The sequence below is a fragment of the Uranotaenia lowii genome, chromosome 2 (assembly GCF_029784155.1).
Source record: "Uranotaenia lowii strain MFRU-FL chromosome 2, ASM2978415v1, whole genome shotgun sequence".
Taxonomy (NCBI): Eukaryota; Metazoa; Arthropoda; class Insecta; order Diptera; family Culicidae; genus Uranotaenia; species Uranotaenia lowii.
The window spans coordinates 288,461,779-288,476,780 of record NC_073692.1 but is presented as its reverse complement, the minus strand read 5'-3'; the positions used below and the strand labels follow the sequence as shown (position 1 = coordinate 288,476,780).

The 15,002-nt window shown below is 42.8% G+C and overlaps 1 protein-coding gene across 1 annotated transcript; it reads right to left on the bottom strand.

Annotated features, from left to right (window-relative positions):
- Window positions 1–13,000: 13,000 nt before the first annotated feature.
- On the bottom strand, window positions 13,001–14,314 carry LOC129742766 (uncharacterized). Its single transcript, XM_055734707.1, has one exon. The coding sequence runs from the start codon at window positions 14,312–14,314 to the stop codon at window positions 13,001–13,003; it is 1,314 nt and encodes a 437-aa protein (XP_055590682.1).
- Between the last annotated feature and the right edge of the window lie 688 nt (window positions 14,315–15,002).

Genomic DNA, 15,002 nt, shown 5'->3' with positions numbered 1-15,002 from the left:
AACATCGGTATAAGGGGTGATTTTGTCCAAATACTGTTCTGCTTCTTGGCAACCAAAAAATCAACTGACTGCGTAGTTGTCGAGCTGGGGCGTAGAGGTTTAAACTCTGGAGCAGTTGAGGACAGTCAACAGCGTTGGTCAAAATATCGTAGATGAACATTCGTTGAAGATAGTTTCTTCTTTGACTCAAAGGCGTCATTGATAGTAGGCCACACCTCTCAGAGTAAGGAGGTAGCCGTACGGGATCTTGCCAGGGCAGACGGCGTAATGCGTACCGCAGAAATTTTTTCTGGATTCTTTCAATCCTGTCGCTGTGAACGGAGTGGTAGGGTGCCCAAACAGGAACAGCATATTCTAAGACGCTGCGTACTAACGAGCAGAATAAAGTTTTCAATGCATACGGGTCTTCAAAACTTGACGTATTCCGACGAAGAAAACCGAGCAAAGCGAAACCTTTGGCTGTAGTCGTCGCGACATGCTGGGCAAAAGTGAGCTTTTGATCAAAAGTAACCCCAAGATCTTTTATGGAGGTTACCCTTTCGAGTGAGCTTCCGCTCAAAGTGTAGTCGTAAACGATTGAGGCTCTACTCCTGAAGAAGCTTATGCACTTACACTTACCGCCATTAACTTCCATTCCATGTATATTGCACCACGCCAGTAATCTGTCGATGTCATCTTGAAGCGCAGCGCAATCCACTATTGAATCTATGATTCGATAGATTTTCAAATCATCAGCAAACAGTAGTTTCGGTGATTGAAGGCATGTTGCTAAATCGTTTATAAACAGCACGAAGATAAGCGGTCCTAAGTGGCTGCCCTGCGGTACACCTGATGGCATGTTGAACACAATAGAGTGAGTACCACGAATGTTGATAAAACCTCGACGATTATGCAGGTACGACGACAACCATTTGGTAACCCATACAGGAAAGCCGTAGCGAGTAAGTTTTTCTATGACGATTCTGTGTGGAACTTTATCGAAGGCCTTCGCGAAGTCAATGTATATAGAGTCCACTTGCAGTTTCTTATATGTGGCTGTATGCAATTCGCTGGCATAGCACATTAAATTTGTCAACGTTGACCTTTTCTTGACAAAGCCGTGCTGGACCTCCGTGAGTAACGGGACAGCTGCAGTATACAATCTTTCGTACATCAGGACTTCAAATACTTTGGAGAAACAGCAAAGAATGGATATTGGTCGATAATTTTCCACACGATGAGCGTTTCCAGACTTATGAATTGGAGCAATAGCGGACATTTTCCAAAGAGCAGGAAAGACACCTTCCGATATCGATAGATTGAAAATCATGCTAAGTGGCGTGGCAAGTGATACAGCAATTCTCGAGACCAACGACGTTGGGATCCCATCAGGCCCCGAACCTTTCGAAGAATCCATGGATACCAATACTTTTAGAACCTCCTGGTCTGAAAATACGGGCTGCGGGAGACTAATGTCACGATTTTGCAGTGTTCCAAAGTAATCATTAGTGCAGTCCGGAGAGAGTGAGCTGTACACGCTACTGAAAAATTCGGCAAACAAACCAGCAGAATCCTTAATGCTTTCCGATGTCCGTTCTTGAAACGTTACAGATGAAGGAATAGAATTTCCAAGTCGACGACTATTGATATATTTCCAGAAATAAGAAGGATCTTGTTTAACGTTACGTTCGATGTTCAAAATATACTGATCAAATGCTGCGTTACGAATTGCCGAATATTCAGTCTCTAGTCTAGAGAGGGATAATTTGTTCTCATCAGTCTTGTCTCGAAAGTATCGTTTGCGGGCTTTACGAACAACGTTACGTTTTCTCCGAAGTTCGGAGTTCCACCAAGGTTGATTATAGGTCTTTTGTCGGCGCAAGACTCCAAATAAATAAATATGTACTTATATATACATACATACATTTTTCACTTGTGTTTGCATTGTTCAAGCAAAAATGTTATAGGAAAAAAATTGTCATCAAAACCCCCCCCCATGACCCGGTTCTTCCTACGGCCCTGGTATAAATAGTAGGCACAAAGCCGACCTTGAGGTCCTCCGTTTGACATCCAGATCGAGCTAGCCAGTGCAAAAGACGGTGACGTATACTGATCCCCAGAGAAACGACCAGGGATCCGAGGGCTTAGACCCCGTCCCCTCTGGACGTGTGGTAATATCTTCAAGCAATTGTTGGTATTTTTTGTGGGTGCGTCCGGCCGTGTCGGCCCGACACCATGTGCATCTTCAAGCAATTGTTGGTGTCCTCCTTGGGCGCCAGCAAATTGTTTATTGTTGTTTTCCAGCCGGCATCAGCCGGCTTTCTTTTCGGATGTATGCAAGTATACGCAATGAAACTTTCATTGAAAGGGATATGCTCGAATTTCGTTTTGAAATGAAATTGACGATTGCCAGTTCCGAACGAAGGAGACCGAGGTGAAAGCGGAGTGAAATTAGTGTTTGCCGAATGTGAAGAGAAGCTGGTGTGAGAGTGAATTGACAGTGAAGCTCTTTCGAATGACGCGTTTTGTGCTCATTTTTGAGTGACAATTGACGATTGAGAGTGAAATTGCCAGGGCCTGGTTGAAATTGTAGATGTTTACCGGTAGCACTACGAGCACAACTTAGATTGCACTTGGAGATCCTACCTGGATATGGTAGGATCTCCAAGTGCAATCTAAGTTTCTTTGAAAAGATTCATCCACATGCATGTGCTGCATCATTGAGGCGTGCAATTCCAAGGTATATCCGGCTAGCGTTTCACTTGTGCTAAAACCGCCAGCCTTCATCATACTATGTGTACCAGAGTATTTCACGACCGGGATTCGATCTCATGATCGTTGGCTTAGAAAACAAGGACGCTATCCTCTCGGCCACGATCTGTTGGCAAGGCATCCCTAAATCAAGTACTATATTGAGCTGAAATTTTTCACTGATCAGTTTTTTGGGCCTATCTTAAAAATTAACTTATGGTCGGTTTTCAAAAGTTATCCGCTTTTTAGCAGGGGTACCTCTTTTGGCTTTGAAAAACAATAAATGTTTTCTCCATGTCAGGGGCGAAGTACGGAGTGCAACAACGTCCTGGTGGTGTTCGGGACCCAAAACAGGGCCTTGAAACAGTAGCAACGAACACAAACAACAAGTTTCGGGTGGAAATCGGCAAAGACCCAATCGACGAAAAGGGACTGGCGATTGGAAACTTGGAACATGGATCTGCCTATCTCTAAATTTCGTGGGTAGTGAATACCCACGTGCTTTCCAACGAATTGAAGAGCCGCAAATTTGCAGGTATGCTGGTAGAGGTTCACGGTACGAACGTCGTGGTCGTGCCAACTACCAGAGCTGCGGCAACACACATGAGCTTGGAACAGCTTTTATAGTTATGGGGAAGATGAAAAAACGTGTGATCGGGTTGTGGCCGATCAACCCACGATCAAGAGATCAAGACGATGGGGAAAGGTACATCGCCAGCGTAGCCAACGATGTAGAGGAGCCACTCCCAACTATGACTAAAGTTAAAGGAGCCGTTCGCCAGCTGAATAGCACCAAGTCGGCTGTGAAGGATGGCATCGCAGCTGAACTCATCAAAATGGGCTCGGACAAGTTGGCCGATTGCCTACACCGGTTGATGGTCCAGATCGGGGACATAGAACAGCTACCGGAGCGATCAGTGTTCTAAATACCACCTACTAAGTACTGTCCCGAATCCTACTCCACCGCATAACGCCACAAGCAAACAGATTCGTGGGAAGTCATCAGGCCGGCTTCATGGAGGCACAGTCAACGACGGACCAGATCTTCACATTACGGCAAATCCTCCATAAATGCTGTGAATGCCAAGTCCCCCCATCTATTCATCGAATTCAAGGCCGCATACAACACGATCGACCGTGACGGGCTTTGAAAAATCATGGACGAGAAGGGCTTTTGTGGGAAGCTGACCAGACTGATCAAGGAAGTTTTCGTCTTGGTCTCGTTGGGTGCGGTTCAGTTTTTTGTCGCAGGTGTTTCTGATGATGAGGGTCTGAGAAATTATGAAAATTGGGTTTTAAGTGGTGAAAAATGTTTTCTAAACATAGTCTAGGGTTTGTTTTAAGTCAGGCATGTCAAACTCGTTTAGGTGTGCGGGCCGCATTATAAATTTTCTATGACGTAGAGGGCCGCAGCCGGAATCAGTTAGAAAACATAACATATTAGTTTCGCGAAGATTAGATACAATACAATGGAATATAGTTATAAGTAAACTTGGAATGAAATTTTGCGTTAAATATTAATTAAAGCTTTTAATGTTTAACATTCTGTTATTATAATGCATTATATCTATTGTCCTGATGCCTGAAATCTTTTCTGAGTTACTAGTTTATTAATATCAGGTTGAAGTTTATCTGTAACTAACACTTTCATTATTGGTGATAAATTTATGATCAGATAATCTCGAACGATGAGGAATTTTTGTAGCTTTCATTATGGAAAAACGTCTCACATAGATAGGTACTTGCAAACATAGCAAGAATTCTGGCAAAAAAATTCCGTAACTCAACGTAGCTTTCAGGCAAATAGCTTTAAAATTTTGGTACCGCCACTTCAATGTATTTCGCTTTTAATAATGAATCGCACTGCAGCTCTATCAAATCTAGTTGCAAATTATCAGCAGCATTTTCAGGAGTAAACGAAAATGGAGGTACCATCAACGAAAATTCTTGCTCGTATAAATTAATGTCAGGAAAACGGCTTTTAAATGCATCTAGTAACGATTCTAGGTGAAGTACTTATTTACCAAATGATGCAGCCTCATTTGATTTTTTCAGTTCTAGACACTTAGGGAAGTGCACAAGGTTTTCTTTGGAAATTTGGTTGATCCATAACCGTTACTTCGCTTGAAAGTTTTTTACATCATCACAAGCAGCTATGATATTTTTCACTATCCTTGAAGTTTTAAGTTCAAATCTTGCAGGTGGCCAGAGAAATCAACGGCAAATGCCAAATCCTGAACCCAGTCATCTGCTTGAAAATGTTCAACAAGTTCACCTTTCATTTCCAAAAATAATATTATTTCCTCTCGAAGCAGGAAAGCCAGCGTACTTCTGTGTAGTAGGAAATACAATCGAATTCATGTCTAATGTCTTCCAAAAATGTCGAAAATTGGCGATGCTTCAAGCCACGGGAACGGATAAAATTTATAGTATCTGAAACTGGTTTGCACATGTTCGAACTTTAATTAAGTTGAAGACGTTATATTTAACTTGCTTGCAGTTTTTTGCAGTAATATATTACATAAAAGTCAGTGATGTTTTTTTGTGACAATTTTAGACGTGGCTACGCGGGCCGTATTGACAAAGGCCGCGGCCCGCAAACCCCCAGTTTGACATGCCTGTTTTAAGTGAAAAAATCGTGAGATACGTGAAAATAATAGATCGGAAGTATTGTATGCATTTCAAAGTGTTTCGGTGCAATAGAACAAGAAAAGAAAGGCAAAATGCTGTGAGCTGGGGAGAATGGAAAATGATATGTAGCTCGCGAGCTTATTCAATTATGGGGTTTCTAACATGTTCTAAATAGTGATTCTGGTATGTGCTAGTGGAGGGTTTTGGATATGGCCATTGAACGAATTCCGGCACCCAAGCGTGGGTGGTATAGCGTCTGAAATCAACGGCAAATATAGTGACGCGTGCACAAACATGTTGCCAGGGCAACGGTTCCGGCTGCATTGAAAAATCTTCGCTTGCTTTGATGGGCTCGTGAAAAGGGTAGGCGTTGATGAACGGGAATTCAAGGTAGAAGTGGAACCAGGAAGATATTTTCAGATTTGGACAAGTGAAAAAATGGCTTCCAAATGTATGCAACAAAAATTGGCGATTTTTATGAAAAATTGTATAATCTAAGTGGATAGACAGCTCGAATGTTATATTCAAAGCATTCACAACTCGTGCTCGGAGTTTTTTTTTTCGATATCACGGAACCCGCCCAACTGGCAAAAAATCATTCATGGTACATTTCGGTTTTTATTTTATTTTGATTAAGAGGTTAGGTAAATTGAATATGAAGAATTTTTATCCGGAACACGAATTTGAATGTTAATCTTTAAGTAATGTGATGATGGACAGCTAAGTGTTTATAAGAAAAATAAGAGGAAAAGTCATTGCAAAGTAAAAAAAATTAATTTGAAGAAGCAAGTTGCATATTAAGAAATATTATCATTCAAATAACAACGGCCTGAAACATAGGCCTGGATAATAGAATTTGGCTAAAATGAATGAAAAGCGTCTCAAATAATCTGACAAGTTATTAAGGATTCAGGAGAGCTAGAATTCTAATTTGCGATGAAATGAAGATCACAGGGTGTGAAAATTTACAATGTGCGAGGGAGGGGAAAAAAGTGATCAAAATAAAACATAGAAAATCGCGTTGTTGTATTAGTATGTGTATTTGGTGAGTAATGAAAAAAAGAAGAATTAAAATGGTTCCTGAAAAAATCGGAAGCCTTTTTGGTGAAGTTAAAAACTGTTCAGAATATGAAGCGCCGAGCCCACTGAAACAACTGACGTATTGTGTATGGATTCCAGTATCGGCAACAGATTTTGGGTTCAAGTCCAAATATCTGCCGATGGGTAAGATGTATTTATTTGACATAAATGAGTTAATTGGAACTTTCAATCATCTGCCAACTGGCCAGGTATATACACGGATGCCGGAATACCTGTAGTAAATGTAACACGTTTAACATATTTTACGTTTTAAACTAGTTGTGTATCTGATTGATTCGTTCATCCACAGAAACACGCTTTCATTGACACGCCATACATTCATACCATAACAGCTCATACGAAACCATGGTGTCGGGTATTGTGTATATAGCATTGCAAATTTGTTGTTCTATGAGTATTATTTAAAAAAATGCGTGTGAACACATACTTTGATAAAACTGCGGTGAATCCGTGCACCCATGGTAGATTTCCTACATACGTACATAGAGCTGACCATACTGATCAAGGCGACGGTGGATCGGGTTAATGATTAATGCAGTAGTTAGCGCTCAGCTTCCGAGCCAGTCGGTCGTTTTTCTATCGCTGCTACCGGAAGACGAACACGGACTAATTTCTAAGTTTTTTTCGTTATTGGAGACTTGTCGGGGACTTAGTGCCGCCGCGCTTGGTGTTTTCGCGATGGGGCGCCGCGAGAACACATTCCGTATAGACTTTTCGCTGGCTCCAAAGCCACCTACGAACGAAGAAGTGCATAAATTCATTGCTCATGAGCTTGGATTGAAGCGTGAAGATGTTTTGCTTATACAACCAAACCGCAGACTTGGTTGTTTCTACGTGGAGGTCACTGACCTCGAACTCGCACAGAAAATTGTGCAAGACCACGACGACAAACACTCCCTAGTGTACAACGGGAAAACGTACAAAGTACGTATAGAAATGGAGGATGGCGCAGTGGAAGTGAGATTGTTTGATCTTACTCGATCCATCACCAACCAGCAAGTTGCTGACTTTCTACAGGCGTATGGTGAGGTTCTCACGATTCGAAATGTTTTGTGGGACGAAAAACTATTTTTCGGCGGTATGCCGACGGGAATTCGCTCGGTTCGAATGGTTGTGTTGAGAAACATACCATCACACGTCTCTATTGGTGGAGAAACCACGGGTCTGGCCTACAAAGGGCAGCGCCAGACTTGTGGACACTGTGGGGAATTTGTACACACTGGCATTCCATGTGTACAAAACAAAAGACTGCTTGTCCAGAAACTGGCTGCAGATCAAACTTACGCAAACGTTGCTAAAATGAACGCACAGTCAAACCAAGCTCACGCTACTAAGCGTCCAGTACAGCCCTTGGGCGCCTCAACAAGCGTTCAAGAGCGACAGCTAACAACAATCACAACAAACCCAACTACAGCCCCAACAGCCGCTGTAGACAAGCCAGTGCAGCACGATGTCGTCAAGAAATCGCAGCCAACACTCATGCCACCTCCCGCCAAGCCGACCACCTCCACCACAACCATCCAACTCAGAAGTCACGACACCATGCGCACCCAAACTGATGGGAACGAAACGGATATCTCTGTTTCCTCGATTTCTTCGAACAACAGCAGGAAGAAAGGAAAACACATCCAACCAACCAAAAAGATGAAAACAGCTACTGACGGCAACGTTTCCACCCAAGAAGATGATGTTTGTATGTGATGGCTATGGTCAGTTGTAATATCGGCACCATAAACATCAATACAATCACCAATACTACAAAACTGAACGCGCTTCGTACATTTATCCGAACTTTGGCTCTGGACATCGTGTTTCTGCAGGAGGTATACAGTGAACAACTCTCCATTCCGGGATATACCGTAGTGGTAAATGTTGATCACAATAGAAGAGGGACAGCAATAGCACTTAAAGAACACATTCGACACACACACACAGAAAAAAGTGCAGACGGAAGATTGACTGCTGTAAGGGTAAACAACACAACGCTGTGTAATGTTTATGCACCTTCAGGAACAGCATTGCGAGCCGATCGTGAAAGATTTTTCAACGAAACGCTCGCATACTTTCTTCGTCATCGAACAGACCACATCATTCTCGGAGGTGACTTTAACTGTGTTCTGAGGCAATTCGATGCCACGGGATACAACATGAGCCCTGCTTTACAAGCCACAACCCAACAGCTGCAGCTCCATGATGTGTGGATAAAACTACGTCCCGGCGACGCAGGCCACACTTATATTTCGTTTAACTCAACCTCCAGGCTCGATCGTTTTTACGTCAGCACTGGCCTGCAAAATCAGCTGAGAACAGCTGATGTACATGTGTGCTGTTTCTCAGACCACAAAGCTGTAACTACTCGAATCTGTATTCCCCTCCCCACCCTACCCACTAATCGAGGATACTGGTCCCTTCGTCCTCATCTGCTAACTGAAGAATGTGTCGAGGAATTCCGGAATAGGTGGCAATTTTGGACTCGGCAGCGTCGAAACTACCGATCATGGATGGACTGGTGGCTATTTTGTGCAAAATCAAAAATAAAGTCCTTCTTTCGAAGCAAATCACGAGAAGCCTTCGAAAATTTTCATTGCGAACAGCAGCGCCTTTACGTGTACCTCAAAGCAGCGTATGATCGGTACTATCGCCACCCGGAAGAGATCCAGAACATAAACAGAATAAAGGCTGAAATGTTGGCCCATCAGCGACGGTTCACAACACTATTTGTACGAGCAAACGAACCCTACATTGCCGGAGAACCGCTTTCGACATTCCAACTGGGAGAGAGAACTCGTAAAAAAACAACGATAAGAACAGTGGAAAACGAAGAGAATGAAGTGATAGATGACCCAGTGGCAGTACAAGAGCACATGGTTGAGTATTTTCAGAACCTTTATGCACATGTTACAGTGGAAGAAGAAAACGAAGAAATGTTCCCGTGTTGCCGTTTAGTCCCAGAAGTGAACGGACGGAACGATGCCTGCATGGACGCTATAAGTACTAGTGATATTCTGAAAGCCATAAAAAATAGTGCGCCAAACAAATCTCCGGGACCCGATGGTATTCCTAGAGAATTTTACTTTCGAACGTTTGATGTGATACACCGTGAATTGAACTTGGTACTGAACGAAGCAATCAGTTCAAACATTCCAACCCAATTTGTTGCCGGAATTATAGTGTTAGTTAAAAAACGCGGATCTGGCAACCATGCAGGCTCGTTCCGCCCGATCTCTCTGCTGAACAGTGATTACAAAATACTCTCCCGAATACTTAAAGACAGACTGAACCACGTGCTTGAAGAAAACCATGTGCTCAGTGATGTGCAAAAGTGCTCCAACAATCGTCGCAACATTTTTCAAGCCACGTTGGCGCTGAAGGACCGGATAGCACAACTGACGGCTAGGAAAAAATGCGGCAAACTGATTTCATTTGATCTCGACCATGCGTTTGACCGAGTTGATCACCGATACCTGTTCAAAACGATGACACGCCTGGGGATCAATACGCGTCTGGTGGAGTTGCTCACGCGTATTTATGCCCAATCTTCTTCTCAGCTGTTAATAAATGGACATCTCTCCGCTCCGTTTCCGATAAGCCGATCAGTCCGTCAAGGAGATCCTCTCTCCATGCATCTCTTCGTGCTCTACCTCCATCCACTATTGCAACAGCTCCAAGTGGTCTGTGCAGCTGATCTGCTGGTCGCATATGCAGACGATATAAGTTCAATAGTAACTTGTGCGGGAAAAATAGAGCGAATGCGAGAACTATTTGAAGGTTTCCAGAGAGTTTCGGGAGCTACATTAAACCTATCAAAAACAACAGCAATAGATATCGGAATGGTGAATGAAAACTCCATCCACGTTCCTTGGCTTGAGACACGGGAGACGATCAAAATTTTGGGTGTCGTATTTTGCAATTCGATACGAAATATGACTAGGCTTAATTGGGACGCTCTTGTCCTGAACTTTTCTCGGCTTGTATGGCTTCATTCAATGCGCTCCCTCAATGTGTGCCAGAAAATAGTACTTTTGAACACGTTTATAACATCTAGAATTTGGTACATGTCGTCGAACCTTGCTCCGTACTGTGTTCATACTAGCAAACTGACGGCTACGATGGGAAGCTTCATATGGCGAGGCATTGTCGCACGTGTACCGATGCAACAACTAGCGCGAGCAAAAAGAAACGGTGGATTAGGGCTACATCTGCCTGCTCTGAAAACGAAGGCAATGCTGATAAACAGACATCTTCTTGAAGCGGATTGTATGCCGTTTTATCAGACCTGGATACAACAGGCACAGATTAACAACCCACATCATCCTCCAGATCTTCCGTGTTTGAAATTGATTTTAAATAGTCACTCCCAACTACCAAGCCAGATTATACAAAACCCGTCGGCAGAAAGTCTGCACAACTGTTTGCTTGATCAAACAGATCAACCTCGCGTGGAAAGAAACCAGCCAGCCCTCAATTGGAAACGCATATGGGGCAATATTTCATCGCCTCAACTCTCCTCGAGCGTGAGATCTCTGTTGTACATTTGGACAAACGAAAAGACAGTTCATCGTAAACTGCTATGCACACTGCAACGAGTACCCAACGAAAACTGTGAGTATTGTGGCGAGGTGGAAACAATAGCTCACAAATTTTTCTGCTGTCAACGAGTAAGAGCCGGTGCGCGCTTGCTTCAACAAAAAATCAACCTGCTGTTCGATGGTCATCAACCAATTTTAGTGAATGATTTGTGCTCGCCGATGCTGGACAGAATAGGGCGGTCAAAACGCATAGAAATTTTGAAATTATTAGCAAAATTCATTCTTTTTGTAAATGACTGCAGTTTCAACGTAGATTTAAATGCATTAGATTTTCATTTGACAATCTAAAATGTATTGATATTTGTACATAAGTTAAGTTATACTAAACGACAATAAACTGATGAATAAAACTGAAAAAAAAAAAAATTAATGCGTCCAAGACAAGCTATATGCTGGCCTGCGGATCCGAGACCGACCGAGCCCGCTTGTCCAGAAATAACATGGTCACGATCGACGTCAAAGACTTTGTCTATATCGGCTCACTGGTGACCGCAGACAATGGCACCAGCCGTGAGATTGCTCGAGGGGGACCTGCGTATACTTGGAGTATTCGAGCGACGAGTGTTTAGAACCATCTTTGACGGCGTGCAGAAGAACGGAGTGTGGAGGCGAAGGATGAACCACGAGCTCGCGCGACTCTACGGCGAACCCAGTATCCAGAAGGTAGTGAAAGCTGGTCGGATACGCTGGGCAGGGCATGTTGCGAGAATGCCGGACGACTGTCCTGCAAAACAGGTGTTCGCTAAGGATCCGGTAGGAACGAGGCGAGCAGGAGCGTACAAGCGAGGTGGTTAGACCAAGTAGAGCGTGATCCGGCGAATGTGAGATTTCCGAGGAATTGGAGAACTGTTGCCATGGACCGAATGAATTTTAGGAATTATGTTCGTCAAGTTATCTCGTGAGACGGAATACTACGGAGAAAACCCGTACATTATACTATGGTACATTAAAATTATGGTATTTACATAGTTTGTGCACAAGAATGGCAAAAACTATTTGACTAAGTATTCAATATCCAAATCGAATATTTGGGAAGGCTTATATTGTCTCTAAGCGGTCCCAGAAAACCAGGAATCATTCCACAAAAATCACATAGAAAACACTTGAAACATCGACTCCCGTGCGTTCAAATTTGAAGCTTTTCTCACACATTTTTTGAAGATCACTTATTCCCAGTTTATAGAGTGATACATTTCCGTTGCATGGGCTGCTACGCTGGGTTCATTGATCGTTTTGTTGTCTACAGCATTTCTGTGTTCTTTAAGTCGAACTTTAAATTTGCGACGAGTTTGGCCAATAAAAACAGCTGGGCAACTCTCACAGGAAATCTCCTAGATTCCAAATTTCTCTTCGTGTGGAATTTTATCCTCCAGGGAGACCAACCGATCCTTAAGGGTGTTGCGCTCTAGTAGGCTGTTTTCAAACCGTGTTGAGAAAGGATTTTTTTGTTATCCCATTAGTTAGTTTAGGGTGGTACGACAGGTTAACTCTATAGGGCTTTTGGTTGCATCTCTTCTGTACATTTTTCGGGCATGCATTCGAAGTATTTTGTAAGACAAATTCTTTGTCAAACCCGTTAAAAAAATAACCGAGTTGAGCTGGGCAATCTGACAAACTTATTGCCTTGTATTTGTGGACAATTTATGTCAAGAGTAACACGGAAGACCAGTTTCTTCGCTGTCACTCTATTCAAATCATAATTTTCAAGCGGTTTATTTATTCTCCATGAAACTTAATTCTCAAATATTTTTTTTTTGAGCAAAGCGAAAAGTTATCAAACTACCCTGAACGATAGAAAATTTCGGTTATTGATTCAGGATGATATTGACGAATAAATGCAGGTATATAGGCATTAAAATAATACATTACGATTGTTTTATTTGATCCATATCAGAAGTTCAAATTATCATTTCGCTAATTTTTGTCGAGTTTTTTTTTCAGATATTTTCTTAAACTTTGGGATAGACAGCCGGATATTGGTTATAGGGAATGTAGTAACCCATATCTGGTTTGGGCTTGTTGTAATAGTGTGGTCTAGGTGATGGCATGGGTTCTGGGGTAGGTTCAGGCTCTGGTTCGGGTTCTGGTTCGGGTTCGGGTTCCGGTTCGGGTTCGGGTTCTGGTTCGGGTTCGGGTTCGGGTTCTGGTTCGGGTTCCGGTTCTGGTTCTGGCTCTGGTTCAGGCTCAGGTTCAGGCTCTGGTTCTGGCTCAGGTTCTGGTTCAGGTTCAGGCTCAGGTTCTGGCTCAGGTTCTGGCTCAGGTTCAGGCTCAGGTTCTGGTTCAGGTTCTGGCTCTGGTTCAGGTTCTGGTTCTGGTTGAGGCTCAGGTTCAAGCTCTGGTTCGCATTCTGACTCAGTTACCGGTTCTGTTGGTGGTTCTGTTTCATAGGGAGGTTCTTGTTCACAACTTTGTGCTAAAATAATTTTTGCTGCATGCTGAATAATCATCGAAGTATAGTTTGCGGGTCCGTAGTTAGCGAAGCATTCTCGAGCCTTGTAAACTTTTGAGCATTCGTCACAACTTTGAGTAAACGCGGCTTCTATACAAGCAGCTGTTTCTTCATTCAGAATGTCTCGTGATGGAACTTCGTGATACCGAATGTAAAGTCGGGTCAGATTGTAGCCTGAATTAACATCGTAAACACCTTCTGCCAGATATTGAGCCCGGTAAAGACATTGGGTCGCGGGTACTGGAGGAAGAATACCTTGACTGTACAATTCTATCAAATCCCTGGGAACGCGCAAGATGGTGATGCAATCAATTGCTGCTTGGACAGCTTCCAGTTTAGCGACTGGAATGTACTCATCAGATATCTTCAGGTTTCCGTATTGTTGATAATAGCACAAAAAGGATTCGTAGGCCTTGGAGCAATCGTTATCGATGCATCCCGCAAGTCTACCCTGGAGACATTCCTCAGTTCGTGTTTCGTAGCATGAATCATCTGCGGTTGGCTGGAAATAGCTTTCGATTACTGGCCCTTGAACGCCCAACTCATCATGCCACCAACCAGAATTGATTCCAACACACCGAATCAAACACTTGAGGCTCTTATCGTTGGTGACGAAGTTGTTAATATACAAATTATCAATATCCTCAACGGCTACATCCAAATACTCTGCACATTCATCCAATGATTGGCGAAAGCTCTTTAGCTGGTAAGCGAAATGTGACTCCTGAACTTCGAATAGCGGCGGAGGAGGATAGTAAATAGCAACGGCACACGATGTGGTCGCTGCTAGCAGAAACCCAACGAACAATTTCATAATTCTACACTCGCCCCGGACCAACAATATTAAATTTCAACGCTGGTGAACAACTGATGTGGCTCATAGGCTTGAGTAATCATTTTATAGAAGAACTGCGTGCCTGGGCTATCGGAAATATTTAGCTTGGTGCGTATCGGAAGACGCCATACGATTAGGCGTTACGCCAAACTCATTCAAATCCACGTACCAAGGTAGAACACAAAGACCGGTCAATTACTCGGAATATGGCACGTGAACTTCTCACTATCTGCGCTTGTAGTGCGTCCGTCTGCTAGGCCAGTAAAAGTGGCAACACACAGGGGGGCGATAGTTTTGATTGTTATTTCAGCCTCTTGGGAGGTGCTTCACTGGACTTCTAGTGGGTACAATTTTATAATTTCTCTTGAATTATGATACCTACTTAAACAATATCTTTTCCAAGTAAAGACCCTGTTCACTTTTGGTCATTCGATTTTGGCAACATTGATGCAAAGACCTTTCGTTCTTAGCAACATTCCAAAAATCGTTTTTGTTACTTTTTTTTTATTTTTATTTAAAATTAATCAAAATTTATGTTAAACCTAACATAAGCCTTTGATTTATTAGATTGGCTCAATAAATTTATTGAGGCAGTCAAAAATAAATAATTCATTATTTTACTGTTTCAAACTAATATTAGTGAGAAAATCTAATAAGTTAAAGGCTT

Coding starts and splice junctions, on each gene's coding strand:
- LOC129742766 (XM_055734707.1), bottom strand. CDS start 14,314: ATGAAATTGTTCGTTGGGTTTCTGCTAGCAGCGACCACATCGTGTGCC.